Genomic DNA, 20,502 nt, shown 5'->3' with positions numbered 1-20,502 from the left:
AGGGCAAAGGCTAGTTCCAGTTCTTTTTATCCAGTCGGCGTGAGACAGCGGAAATGACGATTGGTTGGCGGAAACAGGGTTTGCTTAGCTGTGCGGAAAAAGAATGGCTGCGGCCAGTGTGGCTACTTTTTGTAGAAGAGTCTCGGCAGTCCTAAAGGCTTCTGGGTCATTAATAACTCCTAAGGCCCCTTCTAGCTCAGGGTAAGTGAATATGCGAAGTAGCTTTGTCTACCACTCTAGCTTTGAATCTTGTTTGGTTGCTGAGACCGAGGAATGCTCAGGGAGGGAAGGGCCGGCTAAATGGCAGAGCCCAAACCCGCCTCTGTGAGGAATAAGTGACCTTGGAGAAGTTGCCCACCTCTGGTATTTCGTCCCTTCCACATTTTGTTGCAGCCTTCTGTAGACCAGACAGTAGATGGGGTTTGTAGATGCCCTGTATTTGTTGAATTAACCCTAGAGGTGCAGAACCATTCTCTTGAGCTGGGTAGGTTGGGAAAAGGTCACCGAAGAGCTTTTACTATGAAACTAAAGGCTATGCCAGATTTAGATGAGTAAATAAGAAGGGGGCTTTGTACTTTCAGGTTCTGTCACAGAGAGCTAGCTCAGAGCCGGGCATGGTGGCGCACCCCTGTAATCCCAGCACTCGGGAGGCTGAGGCAGGAGGATCACCGCGAGTTGGAGACCAGCCAGGGCTACATAGTGAGTTCAGGGTCAGCCTGAACTACAGAGCGAGACCCTGTCTCCAAAAACAAACAAGCACCAAAGAGATTCTTCAGTATATATTAAGTCAATACCAAAAGTTAGCCAAATCAACATAAAGTTGCCCTGCAAGTGTGAGAAAGGAACATCTTAGAAATGTTCATTTTTTCCAGGTGAAAAGACAACTTGTGTTCTGGTTAGACCAGTCAGTTTTGATTTATGATGTATGGTTTCCTCCTCTTTATTGACATTTGTCTATAATGAGTTGCATTTTATAAATAGTAGAATGTGTCACACTTGGGTCTTTTTTAAATCGATGTATCTGCAGTTGAATGCACAGTTATTGAGCATCTTTTATGTGCTACTTACTATGTTAATTACCTCAGAAGTAAATTTTTTTTTCAGAGGTTGATCAAGGTGGCAAACTTGATCAATTATTTCTTCTGATCACTCTTTTTCTTTAAAAAGGAAATAATTTTAACATTTTTCATTATAAAATGAGTATCTGTTCAATCCCTGGCACTAAATAAATAAATAAATAAAATGAGTATCTCTTCATTTTAGGAAAATAAAGTAAAGTTAGGATCATATTTACATACCTCCATTTTTGTTTACTACCATTGTTCCCCAGTTTTTGGTTTAAAAAAATTTCAAACTAAAAAAATATATTCAAAGCAATAGAAAAATTAGGAGTAGCACAAGTAACCATACACTCTTCACCTGTATTAGCCATTCATTAGCCTTTTGTCACATTTTCCTTATTGCTTTATATTTATGCTCTTTATTTGCAGCTATTTGAGCTATGTCAGATTACAAACATCATGATGCTCCAGCATATATCCTCTAAGAACAAGGACACTGCCTTACTAATCACAATACAATAATCATGCTTGGGAAATTTAATTAATACCTTACTGCTATTGTAGTACTATTTATATTATATGCCCAAATTAAGCTTGCCCTGGTGAATTTTTTCTTTTTGATTCAAGATTCAATGAAGGATGATTTATTACATTTAGTTGTCTTGTTAGTTTCCTATAATCCAAAACATTTCCTTTTTTACACTTTCATAATGTGGGCATATTTTTATAAGACTAGCTTTTTTAGAATACCCCTCCATTTGGGTTTGTCTGATTGCTTCCTCATACTTAGATTCAAGTTAAATAATCATGGTAGGAAAACAACAGTTGGGATACCTTTCACTATTTTGTTTTGAAATCATTTCCCCAGTTTATTAAATATTTTTAAACATAATTTTTAGATTATTGCAAAATAGACCATCATGCAGATACATAATAATTGTAAGCATTTTAAAAGTTTACTGCTTCTGGTACAAAAATACCAAGTAAGTCTTTTTGGACATTGTAAAGAGGAAAGGTTTTACTTTATTCCTAAAAAATCCAAATATTGTTAACTTTAGTAACTTGTTTATATGTGCTCATTTGCAGGTTTTCTCTGAGCTTGTTAACTAAGAATGGACCAAGTGTCACGTCCTTTCATCAGTGTAGATTACTTCATACCACATTGTCAAGAAGAGGACTGGAAGAATTTTTTGATGACCCAAAGAATTGGGGACAAGAAAAAGTGAAATCTGGTGAGCTATTTGGGTTGGTCAATATTAAACGTTTGTTGAACCCGCCATTATTCTTGTATTATTTGTCCAGTTTAGTAATTATTTAGCTGTTTCCTTTTTTTATTTCCTTTGGACCATCTATTAGGTCATTAAAAGGTCACTATAATAATAGAGTTAGTTGTTCCTTGGCAGGTTGCAAAACTTCTGAGGAGGAATAAATCAAAAGTATTAACTAAAGGACCAGGGGTTCAGTGGTTCTGCCGCCTGCCTCACCAAGTTCAAGGTCCCAAGTTCAATCCCTGATACCAAAAAAAAAAAAAAAAGTATTAACTAAAGTGAGATTTAGGGCCGGGGATGTAGCTCAGTGGTGCTGTACCTGCCTGGCAAGTGCAAGATCCTGAGTTCGATTCCTGGTACCAAAAAAATTAAAAATAAAATGAGATTTTAGAGTTTATGTTAGATTCCCAATTTAAGTGGTAACTGAAAACTAATTTGTAATGACAAAATATTTTGATAGGTTTTGAAAATACTTTCATGCTGATAGTTTTTAAATCCTATTGCCTGTTGTGTTACTAATGTTATCATATTATTTAATTGAATTCTAATCATATATTATGTAACAGTGCAATTATATATTTTATAGATAAGAAAACAGGTTTAAAGAGGTTAATTTGCCAAAGCCACATAGCTAAAAACATTATTTAATGTTATGAATTTATTTTAATAGGAGCTGCATGGACCTGTCAGCAATTAAGGAACAAAAGTAATGAAGATTTACATAAACTCTGGTGAGTATAGCTAGGTATTTGAAGCAATATATAGTTGCAATATATATAATTACTGTATATACTATATATATATATAGTTACAGTAATATAGAGTTACAATATAATGGTGAAGTAAAAATGTTACATCTTTCTGATGTAAGAAATAAAGTAATCTGTCTTGTCATACTGTGGATGATACACGGTGGTGGCGAACCCTTGGTACTCGAGCCAGAGCCCTGTTGACATGAGAGCCAAGTTGTCCCAGCATTGCCCTACAACAGTGCATCAGATAACAGCATACATAGGGGCAGTTTTGGCACTTTGCCATAAAGAAGTGGATTTTGGGTTGCGGTTTGGGCACTCGGTCTCTAAAAGGTTTGCCATCTCTGATAGATATGATCCATCACATCTTCAGAGATTTAATAAATGTGACAGAGGGTTAGATTGCATTAAGACAAATATATCACAGTTCTTACGTAGTTGGGAGTTTGGAAATTTTATTGTAAGTGCGACTAGTCATATTAACACTTTCATCCTAGCAATTTTGGTAAACAGGATAAATAAAAAGGGGAATAGTCACATTTAGGCTTCCCTCCTTTTTGTTGCCTTTTTCATGGTCTGGGGTCTTTAGCCTCTTAGTTTGGGGGTTTATATTGGAGGGTGTGTTTCATGGAGCATTTAGGTAGACCTTTCTGGCAGGTTCTTCTCATGAATTTGAGAAGGTTAAGAGGATTTAAGACAAAGTTGCTTCCTTAATTGACTATATTTAGCCCAAAGATATTTCAAACAAAGATGTTTGTTTAAACCATACCTGTTTTGAAAATTATGTATTTCACACAAAAATAAAGACTTTGGTTTCTCTGGAATGGTCAGATTATAGTCTAGTAACACTGCCCCTGTGTTCCTGTATGGCAACAATTAGCTGTTCCTTCCAGATGTCCCTTCTAGATTTGTTATAGAAAAATAAGTTGTATTAAAGGACTGTTATTATGAGTTGTCAGGAAAGGAAGTTAGGGCTGTTTTAGCATTTACCGTGGCTAAAACCAGTCTACCACTCATTTCCCCTAGATTGGCTTTTTTCATAGCATAAAGTACCCCAATTCCTTTGTCTTTTTTCAATGCCCTCCACATTTATTTCCTTTTTTCTTCTTCCATCTCTAATTCTAAACCGATATATTTACAGAACCCACCCCGACGTAAGCTCTGCAATTTCAATTCTTTTGATTATGGTTGCTTTGCTCTCCCTTCCTTCCTACCAAATCCCATCTCCTCTGAATCTTTCCGGGTCATCTGAACCAAGAGGAGATGTCTTATTTCTCCCTCTTAATTGCCCTGGTACTTGTTTCTCCCACCCAATAAGCCACATCATGTTACAGTTTTGGAACCAGCATGATAGAGTAAAACTAGAATGGGTTTTGCATACAGGAAATCAGATTTGAGTCAAGAATTAGCTTATGTGGTCCAGAATATCTTACTTTTCTCAGCCTTACTTCATTTAGGAAGAGGAAATAGCACTAACCTCGAAGTATTGCTGTGAGAATTGAATGAAGTAGTTTACATAAAATGCTTCACACTGTCTGGGATATCACAGGTACTCAATAAATGTTATTTATCTTCTGTTTTCCTTCTCTCTTCACTTGGAATGTAGGGATTATGTTTTATTTTTTTTTGTAACTCTCCTAGCACTTTATAAAATATGTGGCACAAAGAAAGTTTTTTTGAACAAATGAATAAGCAAAGATAAAGAGTTTTTCTTTGTAATGGTAATCTGTACATTGAGATTTCTAAAGGACTTTCAAGTATAGATTCCTAATTTTGATATCAGAAACCACAACTTTTTTAACTTAACCACAGAATAGCATCGTAGACTTTTGTGTTCTCTGATACAGGTACATCTTACTGAAAGAAAGAAACATGCTTCTAACTCTAGAACAGGAGGCTAAGCGGCAGTGTTTGCCAATGCCAAGTCCAGAACGGTTAGAAAAGGTAAGGCTGTGGGAGGCTGGCAACTCGTGTGTGGGGTAAAAGCTACTTTGAGATCATGTAAATGTCCAGTAACTCCTCAGCATCCATTCGCTGGTTTTATTACCCACTGATGAGTCTTGCCTGAACAATTACAACATTTGCTAAATAGTGATTATCGAACCCTAGCATTCATTCTGCATTTATTAGTTAGCTTTCTTCTGTCAGGAAAGGTTTTCTGGTGTCCCCATTTCTTTCTTTACCATTGCTTCCTACTAGTGTGGACTCTGGATTCCAACTTTATTCAGCAAGTTATAATCCTTTAATACCATCATCCCAGATTTGGCTAATGTAAGTTTCTTCAAGCAGGGCCTTTTGCCCTCATTGTTCTTTGATGAGGTTCATCAAGATGTTCTGGATTTATTTGGTACTTCCTTGCCCCAGCTCTGGAATCAGCCACTTTACACAGGAACCTGATTGTTTTTAATAAAGAATGGCATAGAAACTAATACTAATGTGTGCTAGGGACCTCATTGCAACATGACATTTATGAAGTAATTGATTTATTTTCAGGTTCACTTCCTAACCCTATTAAGGGAATTTAGGTTTTAGAGACTTTTAAGTGCATTGACAAGAAAGGATCCTTTATAAAATATTACTTGACGAAAAAGTTTTTGCCAGGATAATGCTGTTATTGACCTTCAATAATAGATTATCCCTTCTCCCTGCTTTAAGGATATATTTGAGTAGGTCATCAAAATCCAAAATGTTCCACAATCCAAACTTTGAGTATATGTGTGATCACTGTGTATTTCTGATTTTCTTTTTCATCTGTTGACATAAACATTTCAATGTTAACTTTGTGGACTTGGTAGCCATTTAATTTGTATCTCATTAGACAGCATTTAGGAGGCTCATGCCCTGCGCTGGCTTGGGCAAACTTTAATACAGTCAGGAAGCCGATTTACTAAAAATTCCTGAAAGTTATAGAGCTTTGTGTTAGGCCCTTACCAGTGTTTTCTCTTCACTCTCTTAGGTTTTCTGTCTTCAAAATAGGATTTGTCGGGCCAGGGATTTAGCTCAGTGGTTTCACTGCCTGCTGCACAAGCGCAAAGACCCGAGTCTGATCCCCGGTACCAAAAGAGAAAAAAAGAATCAAAATAGGATTTGTCAGACAGGCATGGTGGCACATGCCTGTAATCTCAGTACTCAGGATACTGAGGCAGGAGGATTGCTACGAATTTGAGGCCAGCCTGGGCTATGTAATAAGTTGAAGGCCAGCCTGAACTACACAGCAAGGCTCTGACATAGAAAAACAAACAAACAGAAAAAAAAGACTTGTCTTATCCATCTTTTATTTCTCAAGGATGTTGTAGAAATTTACATAGTTAAGAGGAAGACATGAATCAACTACTGTAAGGCATTGAGTGAAGGTTGGGAACAGCAGAAGTGCTGGGCCTCAGCTGGTTGGTCTAAATTTGTGGCTTTCACATCTTCATCCGGTCTCATACTAGCTACCTGGAGGGGGCAAGTTATTATAATCTAATCTGTCTTTTTTAAAGCATTTTTAAAAGAAGCATATATATGTACTTATTTGATATCTGTAATAATGCTCAAGGAAAAAACACACACATACTCACCTAAAAATGGCTTTCAGTATTTTAATTGTAAACAGATTTGTCTCATCTGACATTATAATCCCCAATATGAATATTTCTATACAAATACATATTACTCTACCAGCGTATTATTTACATTAAAATCATACCATAGGAATCTTCAAGAAAGGGATAAAACTAAAAATTGTAGTAGTATCTTCTTACAGCTTGGAGGATCTTTGAGATTATTCTAAAATTATTCTAAAATCTTTGATACTACTTTCCCTGTAGTAAGAAGAGTGCCAAGCAGGGTGCAATATCTGGGTGAGATGTGAGGAAAATGATTAGTTGAGGCCAAAACATGGTTTTTAGTATAACAAAAGTAACAAACTATTACCACTTATTAATTCAGTGAATTTGGAAATAGCATGTGCTAAATTGAGTCTCCAAAAGGAATTTATGCAAGTATATGCCACAGCAAGCAGAAGTAAGACGTGGAAATCCAAGCTAAGTAAGTTTTCATTTAAACAAAACTTAAGTCTTTAAGAGTTATAGAAAGTAATATTAGCGACACCAATGAACACATACCTAGGCCAAAAAAGGTTTTTAGGAAGCTCTCGATGGTAGTTCCTTGATAAACATATTGATCATAGATTATAGCATAAATCTATGTATTCTTTTTCTTTGGAATTGTTATAGGGTATTGCCGGAATTGAATCTTTCTATTCTTTTCTCAGGTAGTTGATTCCATGGATGCATTAGATAAAGTTGTCCAGGAAAGAGAAGATGCTTTGAGGCTTCTCCAGACTGGGCAAGAGAATGCTAGACCTGGTGCTTGGAGAAGAGACATCTTTGGAAGAATCATTTGGTACATAGATTACACTGTGACTCTTCTGAGATGAGAGTGGAGATCCTATACCTCATTCCCCTGCTCAGAATTTTTTAAAAAAATTCTCCAGCTAGCCACTGATATAATCACAGGTTCTCAGGAGGGTGAAACGGTAGGATCACAAGCTGGAAGCCAGCTTGGGCAACTTACAAAGATCCTGTCCCAAATTTAAAAAAGGCTGGCCTGGGATTTAGCTCAGTGGTTCCGCCGCTTACCTCGCAAGCACAAGGTCCTGAGTTTGAGCCCAGGTACCAAAAAAAAAAAAAATTAAAAAGGGCTGGAGATACAGGTCAGTGATGGAACAGTTGCTAGTACTGAGAGAGAGAGACAGGCAGGCAGGCCATATGAGATACATTCAAGATGTATCTTTAGAACACCGAAACATATGAATGAAGGCACCTTTGTAAAACCAGTACTAGCCCAGACATCCCATTCATGTCATTCAGTTACAGTATATGTAGGGTTTTAAATAAGTGATTCATATCTTGTCATAGGACCTTTTGAAATTTTGATGAAAGTTATGGATCCTTTCCCTAGAAAAATATAATGTATACATACCATTTCAGAAGGTTATAAAACTCTTGAAGCTGATTTTAGGACTTAGCCCTGCCATCTTTGGCCCATAAAGAATCCACAAATATTTTTAAAAAGAATTTCTTGAGGAATAAGGTCAAATGAGTTTCAGTTTGGTTAGGGTACCATTAGTAAAAAGGTGTTGCCGGGGATTTGGCTCAGTGGTTCCACCGCCTACCTCGCAAGCGCAAGGTCCCGAGTTTGATCCCTGGTACCAAAAAAAAAAAAAGTGTAGGCCAAATTATGTTTTGCTTCTTGCTGTGTGCTACATATAATTCTCAGAGCCTTGTCAGGCATTGGAGAACTGATGATCACAAAATAATTGAGAAACCCTAGGGTAAAAATTCTAGGGTTTATTTACATTTTGGTTGAGCAGCTAAAATGTAGTTTTGTTAGTAGCACCTAAAAATCAGCAAAATGAAGAATGCACTAGGTGGTTAGAGCCTTTCCTGGATTCTTGAAATTACACCACATAGTAGTACTTACTCATTTCATAATTTTTTTCAGTGGAGTTTATAGCAGTAGGACTGCTCAGAGACATATTTAGGGCAGTAGCTGTGCTCTCTGTAACTATCCAATTCAACATAGAAAAGAAATTGCCAAAATGTCTCACTAAAAAGCTTTTCTAGGGCCTAAGGGTGTAAATCAATGGTGGAGGGCTTGCTACCATGTGTGAGGCCCAAGGATTGATCTCTAGCACTGCAAGCAAACAAAACAAAAACTTAAAATTTTACTTTCTACTAATTTTTATTTGGGTTAATTCATTTGAAGTCAATTAGGAAAAGGTAGAAAATTAGGACTGTTTTCTATAAGGCAATACCTTTTTTCCTTTCTTGGCAGGCACAAGTTCAAGCAGTGGCCTATACCTTGGTACCTAAATAAAAGATACAACAGGAAACGATTCTTTGCAATGCCTTATGTGGATCGTTTTATCAGGTGAGTGAAACATAGTTGTATCTCTACATCAGATACATGTTAAACTTTCTTTACATTTTAGTTTCTATTACATAAATAGTATATGTTCACTGTGGAAAAAATAGGATAAGGTAAAAATAAAGAAAAAAAGTCGTATATACTCTAACCATTAAGAAGTAGCCACTGTCAGCACAGTATGTATCCTTTTGAAAATTATATTACCTGTTTATCTACCTGTATGTAAATAGATGGGGAAATCCTACTGTAATGGTAAAATGCAGATCCAGATAACCAAGGTCCATAAAATGTGAGCTTATGAAAACATCTAGGTAAAGAATTCAGTTGCATTCTTTCTGTCTGAATTATGCTATCCTACAATTGCCGATCTCTGCATATTTAACCCATTTGTGCCAGAGATTAAAAATTTTTTAATCTTTGCATGAAATTCGTACATGTTACCTAGAAAAATTCAAGGATAAGAATTTGAAGAGAACATATTTCATTATGTTCCACTGTTATGGGCATTCCAAAAATAGATTACTAAGCCTTGATAGGTTAAGTTTATCATTAAATAGGGAAAATATAGGCCTTTCTTTATGGTAGAGGAGGGTAGTGGTCCCAAGAACCACCAGTTGATAAGTATAAAAGCTAAATAAGATATTTTAAAACAGCTAATTAAAACACTGGAGCCACATCCAAAAGCAAACAAAAGCCAGAGAATATAACCCCAAAGCTGCAAATGGAGGGGAAAGAATTGCAAGTACGTGGTTTCTCACTCCTACTCCTGTGGCTGCAAAAAGAGATGGGGTCAGGGAACTGCAGGGTTTCTGGCTAACTGTGCTAGAAATGAAAACTCAGGGCTAGAAAAGCACCTGAAAGTTAATTTTGACAGCTGCCTTGGATAGTACATCATAGTTTTAGCAAGGTCTCTTCCAAGACTTTTTTCCCCAAAGGCTTGTTTCCATACTCTATGCAAAAAAATTAAATAAATTTTCTAACACAAATGGAATATATCTTTAGATTGAACGTTAAAGTGTTTAGTGTCAGTTTAAATTTTCCATCTTCCCCACTGAACTGAACCAACAACTTCATTGCATCTGTAGTGTATCCATTCTGTGTGGGCACTAAGCGCCATCATTCATCACCAGCTCTCTACGCTCAGTCAGTACTGAATTCTGCAAAGAGTCTCCAGGATCTGTCTGCCCTCCTCATTAACTTGAGTTACTGAGCATCTTCCTCATTCCAACCCATTCAAGTACGCTTTCCTGGCTAGTTTTCCTCAAGCCTTTATCACATCAGTGCTTTTCAGAAACTGTCGCTTCTTGTCTAAAGAAAAAAATACAAAGTCTTGCTCATTTTCTGCTTTTGTTCCTACAGCTTTGAAATCTTTCCATCTATTCACATTTAGGAACTGGTTTGATGGTGAGCAAGTAAAGATTTGACTGCACTGGCTCCTTTTTTCTCCAATTTCTCCAAGCCCAATGTTGAGCCATTGGGTCCTTTTGCCCCCTCTTAGACATTAAGATGAGGCTATAAATGACTTGGGGGTGTGGGTACCGGGGATTGAACTCGGGTCCTTGCACTTGTGAGGCAGGCGGCAGAACCACTGAGCTAAATCCCTGGCCCAGTGACTTTTAAAATATATGAAAATTTGTCAAACCAGTGCCACATTTCTAGGCTTTATTCATATTCTACAATTTCATTTTTAAACCATTTTTAGCTTTCCATTCAGAAAATGTAGCATAATCTTCAAAATATTATTAGTAGCAAACCTTTATTGTTTAAATATTTTTTAAACAAATGTCTAAAATATAATTGGAGCAAATATTGATGAAGAGGTAATTTCAGCTGTTTAGTCTTTATATTTTTTCTAATTATGTGTATATTATCTTCACCCAGATGTAACATCTCCAGTTTCTGTGACCTGACAGTACTAGTATATTGTAGTTATTCAGTGTCTCTCTTAATTGTATTGTTATAGCTTAAATAAGCTGATCAATAAGACGCTGTGAAATGCTCATTTAAGTGCCCCAGAGGCTTGGCCCCCATGAATTTATCATCTTCAATTTTGATGATACCCAAGTGGCCCTACAGGTCAGTGTAATTTAGTTGAGGTACAAATGCCTCGTGCCCTGGGATGCTGATGTGGGAACAGACTCGTTGAGAGCATGGTAAGTCTAACCAGTGCCCAAGCATCACCTCTTTGCATGGTTTTATTGTGTGTAGGGACAGTCAGCTAGAGTGAGTACTATTGGAAATCAGGTAATTTCCACAAGTTCTGAGAGACATCATATTAGGATTGAACTTCAGGCCCAGTCTGTTACAGGCTTGTAAGATCTGGACACTTTCCAGTCACAAAGTAGAATCCATAGTTAATTCAGATATTGGTGCTTTTGATTTCATTTGTCTCTTGTGTACGTTTACAGTGATGTTTAATAATATACATAGTGCACAAAATAGACTGTTATGACTCAAGCTTTTATGTAATTGATTTGAATATATAGCATTAAGTAAAAACTGCTGTTATACTTTTATTATTCTAGACTGAGAACTGAGAAACAAGCCCGCATTTCAGCAAGAAAGAAAACTTTGGAGAAAAAGAAACAGAAAGCTCTGCAAGAAAAGTTTCCACATCTTGCTGAAGCCCAGAAGTCAAGTCTTGTCTAAAAAAGATTTCTGATTTTTTCCTTGTATAGCAGACTATGTACAAAAATATATTTTAAGTGATTTATAAAAAAATTGGTTTTAGTCACATGACTTAGCAGTTGTTCTAAAGGTTAACCTGACATGTAAATTCTGAAAGTGGTCTTGCTTCTACCACATTTTTTAAAAATCAGGTAAAGTTCAGACCAGATTCCCATCTTAAAAATTCTGACGTCTGTGCATGCTTCTATATCACCTGCTGTCTTAGAGTACACCAGTGATATTAACAGTCAAAACAAGGCAATACAGTAGTTTTGGAATTCAGACACCATTCTTACTGTTACTATTAATAGGATATGAAGAGGATGGGAACTACTATTAATAAACGTGAATACTTTCACTCAAAATGATAAATACTTGTGTTTAAAAGTAGCAAATCAAAATACACATCAGAAACTATTTCTGGAATGGCTGCTAATTTTTATTTAATTTTAAAAGCCTAAGGTAAAAAGCATAGGCAGTAACTTTACTAGTCAATAAAAAACAATTCTACCATTCACTGGTAATTAATATACTAAGTAGAGTTGGAAAGCATTTTACTGAAAGCAAAATATTTAGAGAAAATAGACATTTATACAAAATTATAAAACGCTCATAATCAGAGTAAGTGCATTTCAAGGAAAGCACAAACTCATTTTAATATAGAGCCAGTTAAAGCCTTAAAAAATTTAAGTGGAAATTGAAATATGCAAAAATGTATAAACATTCTACAAAAGATGGTAATTCTTTCCTGAGTATACTAAAGCTATGAAACGTAAGGTGACACAGGAAGGTTGAGGTCTGGAAACTCTTTCAAGGGCATTTCCTTTCTACACACTGCTTTCCTCCTTCTTCATATTCTTGTTTGGAAATCCACATCTGTTGAAAGGTACCCTGGAAAATGGAAATATATAATTATGCCTGCCTTAGGAGAAAATACTTTTTACTATATTTTGATAACTCAAACTTTGAACTCTTAAACTCCCTCCCCCAAAATAGTACTCCATTACTCTCTTGTTTCTCCCCTCCTCCAAAACCATCCAAAGATCTCATAGCCTTGCCTTTCAGGTTTCCAAAAATATTAAATCATTCTCCACTTTGTATACTATGTAAGACTTGTAAAATGGGTGGGAGGGAAGAGAATATACTTGTGACGGCTCTGTGCCAAATTAAGGCAATAATAGAAGTTGTCAGGAGGCCTAAGTACCTGTGACATTTTCTTCACCTGTTCCCCAAGGAAAATGGGAAGTGCTCCAAGTCTTGGGTCCAGAAAAGTCTCCTTATTAAAGGCAGACACCAGTCCAGGACCCAACACAATAACTTCTTTTGCCCAAGAACCAAATCCTGACTTCCGACATACTTCACCAACAGAACAGGGAACAGCCCAGAACTAAATTACTTAGTTTTAAGTATACTACAAACAAATTCTAACCAGTCCCAACAGAGGTATTAAGAGCCATGAATATGTTCACATTTCTGCCTCTGTTTGAGAGAGGAAATTGAAATTAGGCTAACAAATGTCCAATAATAAGGCAGTCATTTTGTTATAACAGGACATATAAAACTGGTATTAGGTCCTCCCACTCATCTGAAAATTGTGAAATACAAGGATATATGAAACACTGGAATTCTTAATTCAAGTAAGGATCTTTAAAACTATTTTTTGTGGGCCGGGGATTTAGCTCAGTGGTTCCAGCGCCTGCCTTGCAAGCACAAGGTCCCAAGTTCAATCCCTGGTACCTAAAAAAAAAAAAACAAAACTATTTTTGTCATTTACTAACCAAAGAAGCTAGAATGGAGCCACCAATCCAAGAACTAAACCTCCGTTCCACTGTTGTGTTATTTGCAATCAGTTTCAACCGCATACTCTAAAATAGAGGGGGGGGAAGTATATTAGTACAATCAAAACAGTGGATTCAACTTAGGAAATTCAATTTTGGCAGTTTTTTAGCTAGCATTTATACCCTATAATAGAAAACATACCACCATAAATATGGTACTACACACACTAAGTGCCTTATACAACACCAAGTACAATTAGCCCAACTTGCCTCCCTTTCTGTAGTGCTGCCCTTCCAGGTCTCAGGCCACCCTAACCCTTCCTTAGTTCACGCCTGCCCTTTCAAACCAAACTTCAATCATCACATCTCGGGTTAAGACTGAATTGCTTTCCTTCCCAATTAGTGCTCCTGTTTTGAATTCACACTTTGACACTTTTATGGCTCAGTAGTATCCCTCATCTCATTTCCTATATCCAGTGATTTTCCTCCGTACCTAGGGATCTGCCTAGTAGTTCTCAAGTTGTTAATACATTCCAATTATTACACATATGAACATAGTTTGAGTCTTTTTCACAGTGAAATGTGTATGTGGCAGGAGTAAGGTATGAGATATGGAAAAGGTGTTGGGGAGAGGGTGAATATGTACAGATTTTTTTCAACACTGGGAATGGAACCTAGGGCCTCACACGTTAGGCAAACACTCTAGGCAAACACTCTGCCACTGCGCTCTATGAAATCTAAGGGCCTCACTGTGTTTCAGGTATACTCTAGATCAGACTGTAGCTCCATGAATGCAAGACACATTGAGCAGATGTCAACCTTGTGGATCTATCAATATTCAAATACCACTCTTAATTATAAAAATATGCCATATATAAAATACTTTTATATAAAAAGCCAAAAGACTATCAAATATGCAAATTCTATAGGTTTGTTAGGGCCTGTATAACTCCTCGTACATTTTTCAAGTTAATATTTAGTGACACCTTACAAAAAATACTTGATAAAAGTTTTAAAATTCAATTATGACTCCTACTATTGATATACCTCATAAATCACCTGCTCCCTAATCCAGTTTCTTCTATCCCTTTAAAAATTTTCACAGTACACCCTGTGACCATTTTAAAACATACATGCATTCATCAGCCCTTGCCAGATTTTATCCAGTTGAAGTTGGCTGAACAAAACCCAAAATACTGAGTTAGGCATGCCCTGCTACATGTCAGTTGTGGATTGAATTGTATCCCCTAAAAAAATACAGTATGTTGAAGTCCTAATCCTTATTACCTAATATGAATATGACCTAATTTTAAAAGAGTCTTTACAGATGTAATTCACATGTACGCGAGATCAATAATGGAGTAGGATGGGCCTTTAATCCCATGTGACTGGTATCCTTTTAAGAGAAGTACCACAGATGCAAACCAAGGATTGCTGGCAAGCCAGCAGAAGCTGGGAAGAAGAAAAAAACCGTTTTCCCTTACAGACTGCAGAGGGAAGTTGGCCCAAGTGACACCCTGATTTCGGATCTGGTCTCCAGAACCGTGAGACTACATTTCTGTTGTTTTAAGCCACCACACTGTGGTACTTTCTTTCCTTTTTTTTTTTTAAATAATTTTATTATCAAACACACACACATACAAAAATTAAAACCATTCAAAGAAGAACAATGCAAGGGGAAAAAAACTACAATAATATTCAAATACTGTGGTACTTTCTTATGGCAGCCCTAGGAAATTAACATACCATCCATCTTCCCAGCCACATCATTTTCCCCTTTCCCCACTTACAGAGCTATACACTGAGTACTTCAAATTACTGGAACATATAATCCTCCCACCATACTTTTTTCTCCCAGTACTGGGGATTGTAATCTAGGGTCTTCTCACTGAGCTACATTCACAGCTCTTTTTTATTTTGGAAACAGGTCATGCTAAGTTGCTAAATGGCCAAGCCCAGGCTCAACTTTGTGATTCTCCTGCCTCAGCCTCCCAGAATGCTGCAATTAGAGGGCTGGATTACAGGTGTATGCCACCATGCCCGGCTCCTATCATACTTTTTTGCACATGGTATTCCCTCCACTTAGTTGTCCTTTTATAAATTAGCAACCACTTGAATTATTCATTCAAATAACAGCTTCTCTATGGGGCTTTCCTGATAGTCCTAGAGAGTTAAGTGCCTGTTTCTCAGCATTCCCAGGAGTACCTGGTTCATGACACACTAAAGCATTTAGCTCATTATAATCATTTTTTACATGTCTGACTTTCCAAGTAGACTGAGCCACTGGTGGGCAGGGACTGTACTTTGTCACCCTAGCATCTAACACACCATACACACTTAGGAGTAAGTACAAAGTTGATGAATAAAGCGAGATTCAAATATGTGGAGAAATCAATAGATGTCATTTAGGAAATTCTGGTAAGAGATATTAAGTAATACCACATACGTATCTCCCTACTAAAAAATGAACCCTTATAAAACTACAACACCGGTGAGGACATACTTAATGACTGAACTTACTGGAGGAGTTTTCTGAGAAAGCTCTCTATTCAACCTATCAGTAAAACTCTGTATTAGCGTGTTTCCTCCTGCCACTATCACACTGCCATAGAGACCCTAGGACAAAAACAAGAGAAATAAATTAGTTCTAAATATTTCCAACAGTTTTATTATTATTATTATTATTTGGTGCTAGGAATTGAACCCATGTTTCCAACAGCTTTAAATAAAACTACAAATAAAACCATACCCTCCACTACAATCTGCCCTTCCTTTGCCTGAAAACTTTTAACTTCTATATGGAACCAGTAGTTTTCAATCCTAGCTGCACATGCAAGTCATCCAGGGAGCTTTTACACCACCAGTGCCTGGGAACAATGAAATTAAAACCTCTGGAGATGGGATCCAGGGAAGGGTTTTGTTTATTAAAAACTCCTCAGATGATTTTTATGTGCACCTAGATTTAAGAACCACTAACTTAAAAACAAATTATTCTAAAAATCATAATTTTTGTTAGAGCTGATATTTAATTAGAGGTATGTACATTTTATGATGACTTCTTCTTAGAATGCTTATCTGGAAGTTACAGCATTTAAAATTAGACAATGATATTACTTTATGATAAACAATAATAAACCCCAAAAATATTTCTGGCCAAAATGACTACCACCTTTTCCTTTTGCAGGATCTGTAGCAAAACCACATAGGGACCTTTTTCAAAATACCTATGCCAAGGCCTCACAAATAAAAAGAAATTCTTAATTATAAGGAATATATTTACTTCTAATTTGTATGCATCAAAAATGTTGGCCTGCTTTTTTAACAGCTAAGTTACTACTTTAAGAACTTATTCCAAATGTTAGAACCGTCTAACTTTTGAAACAGAAAATAGAATATAAAAGTATCTCCTTTGCAGTCAACATTGGTTAAAAGAGCTCTAAAAATAGGAAGTTATCACTCATATATATATTGGGGGGAGGGCTAAGACAGGATCTCATTAAGTAGTTCAAGCTGGCCTGGAACTATGTAGCCTAGGCTGGCCTTTAACTCATGGCAATCCTCCTGCCTCAGCCTTCTGAATGCTAGGATTAGAGGCATGCTCCACCACACCTGGCCATCTTATAGTAAATGTACTTCATTGTCTTCCCCTAAAAGTGGCCTTAGATTAGCACTAAAAATTTCAAACTTGTATTTCCTATTGTCCTAGAAGTAGCACTTGCCTGCCAGGTCACTAGTTGAAATAAAAAATGATTTTTCTGAACCAACCAAAAGCCTTTCTTGAACAAAACATTTTTTTTGCACACCCTTAGTAAAAACACCATTCTCTAAACAAATTAACTAAAAGAAAATCAAAGCAGTATGTGGGTTTATGAACTGGATCTAGTATTTAATAAATTATAATCAAACTAGCAAGTATTGTGTATAATCGATCTAATGATACAGTATGTAATATGGAGTTAAAACTTGACAAGGCACAAAAAACAATGATTTAGGGGCATTTTGCTGCCCTAAAAGACACTTTATACTGTAATAGGCGACTGGTACTTACGGGTCTAATATCAATATCACACATTCCGACACTTGTAGTGACAACATGACTGACTCCCAACATTGTATTTCCTGATAACCCCTAGAACAAAAGAAATTGGTATTCACATGGAAGAACTTCACAGAGTAAAGCATACCCCCCAAAATTTAGTCTTATTTAGATTTAGCTTAACTGTCAACTTCACTAGCTAGGGAGCCACCCAGAGGATCGATAAAAGCACACTTCTGGATATGTCTAGGTGGCCATGGTACCATGGCCACAGGTACTGTATCTGGTCCCTGGCCCCTTCCTCTCTGGCTCTTCCCCTGTGCTCTGTTTCCCAGACACCATGAAGCGAGCAACTGTGCTCCACCATGCTGTTCACCATGTTGTTTCTGCCTTGGCACCAGCCAATAATGGACTAAAACCCCTGAAACCATGAGCCAAAATAAATTCCTTTAAGTTATGGGTGTCAGATATTTTGTCACAGCAATGGAAAAACTGACGTAATACAGGCTTTATAATTATATAAGCTCCTTACATGCATGGGTAAAGCCAGACTAATTAAAAAACAAACGTTCATACCTTTACATTGGAAGGGTCAAATAATCCTTCAGGAATTTTTAGCCGTTCTGCACCAAAATCACAGTTGTAGCCGTTAGGAAATTCATAATGAACAGTTGGCATCTGTGCAGCTACTCTGCAAACATATTAAACAATATTACACAAAAAACACAATCCTCTTCAAAATTATAAACTACTAAGGGAATTATCAATTTGTAAGAAACAAAGAGGGAGAATATTTTAAAATATTATTCAGTATATCCTTGCATAACTTTATAGAGTCAGATGAGTTAACTACATTGTACAATTTTTTTTTTTTGGTATACTACAGATTATACCTAGGGTATTTCAATTGCTAGACAAGTGCTATACCACTGAGCTATTATTCCCAATCCTTTTGGTTTTTGAGACATGATCTCACTAAGTCGTCCAGGCTGACCTCAAACTTACAATCCCCTTGCCTCAGCTTCCCAAATCACTGGGATTACAGGTATACACCACCACACCTGGCCCAATTATTTGTTTAATATAACAAATAATTTTTCCTCATTAATGAAGCACACAGTTTAAATAAGAAAACATACTGTTCATCGTAAGTTGAATCTGACACTTGAAGTACTGAAGCTTGAAAATCTTGGATAACACACTGAATAAAAAAAAGTTTAAGAAACAAGATTGAAATTTGCTCAATTTATAGTTTTATAACATATTTAAAATATCCTTCTGAATGAAACATGACCATATTTCTAGATGAGTAAGTCAACTCAATCGAACTCTTGAACAAATGAACTTAACAGATGTTTACAGAGTCTTCCACCCCACAAAATCAGAATACACATTCTTCTCAGCTGCACGTGGGTCATTCTCCAAAATAGACCACATACTCACACATAGAACATGTTTAAGTAAGTGCAAAGGAACTGAAGTTATCCCCTGTATATTATCAGACCATAGCGCGATGAAATTGGAGATCCATAGCAAAAGAAACTCAAAAAATTTCATAAACACGTGGAAATTGAACAACACACTTCTGAATAACCAATGGGTCACAGAGGAAATTAAAGAAGAAATCAGACAGTTCCTTCAATTAGATGAGTAAGTCAAGAGTATAAATCTACTCAAGAAAGACTCTGAGTTCTGAAGCTGAATCATAAGTTTTATTTTAAGGAACAATGAAAAAATATAAAAACAAGTAGAAACCCTTGTATCACAGTCCTGCAAAACTAATCCAGTTTCAGAACATCAATTTTCCTTAAAAATAAGCTTAGTTTTAGAAAAAAGATTTCACTAACTTTTATTAACTGCATAAAGTATAAAATAGTTAAGAGTTTTGCTGTGAAATACATATGACCTCTGGGTTACTAAGGAAAAATCTTGTCTAACATCTTGGCCAAATTATTAATCATCCTCACAATTTTTTCTCCAATACAAACATACACAATATTTATCTGTAGGTGCAAAAAACTGTCAGGATACTAGTACATCCTCTCACAATAAATTATGACTCTCATATAGCACTTGATATTCATTCAGAGATGGATTTCTGGCAAAAGGAACCTCTCACTGGCTCCTTACTATGAACAATCACATTTCTGACATGGTGAATTGACGCTGGGGAAAAGAAGGCAACTGAGCCATACTAGCAGGTCTGTACAGTAATTAAACCACTGCCTTAGCCCAAAGAATAACATAATGCTTATTTCTACTCTAAAACCAAAATGCTCTTCCCAGGTCACACCAAAGTAATCCAAATGAATATGTAGTAGTTTGTAAATATTTCTTAGAAAAATATGAAAAGTACTCCCCCACAACCAAAGTTAACTGTTGTTTGTAAAATATTAAAAATACAGAGCTTGAAAACATAATGTGCCCACCTTCTACTCAAGGACTTAATAGTATGTGATACTTTCATAAAGAGAATTAAGGGTTACTTACATTACACATGTAATTGTGCCAAGATCTTGTAACCTGTGGCAACTTCTCTTTTCTTTTCCAGTTTGCTGGAGATCCTTCACGAACAGCTTCCTGACAGTAAGAACATATATTTGGTTAACAGAGAACTTCATAATATAGGAGCAGAGAGCTGGACATAAATTTCACAAAATTCAATCATTACTTACTTTTGATGCAATCATATATGGAGGAATCAATTCTATGTTCATTTCTTGGAAGAGTTCTCTGCATTGCATAGTTATAAAATCTCCAGCAAGAGGGGACTTCACAATGCCTGTGACACAGATTAAACAAGTCTAAAAGAGCAGTAAGCCCAAACTCCTTGGGACAAATTTCTTCTGTGAGTATATTTATACATGAATAATTTTTTCCAGTAGAACTAAATGAACAGTAGAACTAAATAAAGTAGAACTAAATAAAGCATAAATGAAGTATATATTATACACCAAAGATTAAAAATATCCATAGGGCTGGGACATATTGCAGTGGTAGAGTGCCTGCCTAGCATTGGTGAGGCCC

General features: G+C 36.4%; 2 protein-coding genes across 3 annotated transcripts in view; one reads left to right on the top strand and one right to left on the bottom strand.

The window, feature by feature from the left end:
• The first annotated feature begins 13 nt into the window (after positions 1-13).
• Mrpl47 (mitochondrial ribosomal protein L47) lies at positions 14-12,553 on the top strand. Its single transcript, XM_004834632.4, has 7 exons — positions 14-201; positions 2,148-2,293; positions 3,000-3,060; positions 4,929-5,025; positions 7,337-7,467; positions 8,902-8,997; positions 11,520-12,553. Exons 1-7 carry the CDS (start codon positions 104-106, stop codon positions 11,641-11,643), a joined length of 753 nt encoding a protein of 250 aa, XP_004834689.1. The 5' UTR covers positions 14-103; the 3' UTR covers positions 11,644-12,553.
• The window catches only part of Actl6a (actin like 6A), a 23,542-nt gene continuing 13,773 nt past the window's right edge, over positions 10,734-20,502 (bottom strand). Inside the window, exons 7-14 of one of the 2 annotated variants that reach the window (XM_004834634.3) lie at positions 20,151-20,257; positions 19,966-20,055; positions 18,615-18,676; positions 18,052-18,166; positions 17,488-17,568; positions 15,960-16,055; positions 13,440-13,526; positions 10,734-12,552 (exon numbers count right to left, since the gene is read on the bottom strand). In XM_004834634.3, coding sequence (XP_004834691.1) covers positions 12,472-12,552; positions 13,440-13,526; positions 15,960-16,055; positions 17,488-17,568; positions 18,052-18,166; positions 18,615-18,676; positions 19,966-20,055; positions 20,151-20,257 — 719 coding nt within the window. In that variant the 3' untranslated portion in view covers positions 10,734-12,471. The remainder of the gene's footprint in view (positions 12,553-13,439; positions 13,527-15,959; positions 16,056-17,487; positions 17,569-18,051; positions 18,167-18,614; positions 18,677-19,965; positions 20,056-20,150; positions 20,258-20,502) is intronic. The other variant, XM_021254559.2, reaches the window with a different exon arrangement.

Source organism: Heterocephalus glaber, unplaced genomic scaffold (genome assembly GCF_053883595.1).
Source record: "Heterocephalus glaber isolate CG9 unplaced genomic scaffold, H.glaber_assembly_v1.0 deba00001504, whole genome shotgun sequence".
Taxonomy (NCBI): Eukaryota; Metazoa; Chordata; class Mammalia; order Rodentia; family Bathyergidae; genus Heterocephalus; species Heterocephalus glaber.
This window is presented reverse-complemented; position numbering and strand designations above follow the sequence as displayed.

Bases quoted from the DNA above. Each gene is read 5' to 3' on its own strand.
- Mrpl47 (XM_004834632.4), top strand. From the start codon at position 104: ATGGCTGCGGCCAGTGTGGCTACTTTTTGTAGAAGAGTCTCGGCAGTC. The intron at 3,061-4,928 runs GTGAGTATAGCT...TCTCTGATACAG, and splicing joins GAAGATTTACATAAACTCTG to GTACATCTTACTGAAAGAAA. The intron at 5,026-7,336 runs GTAAGGCTGTGG...TTCTTTTCTCAG, and splicing joins GTCCAGAACGGTTAGAAAAG to GTAGTTGATTCCATGGATGC.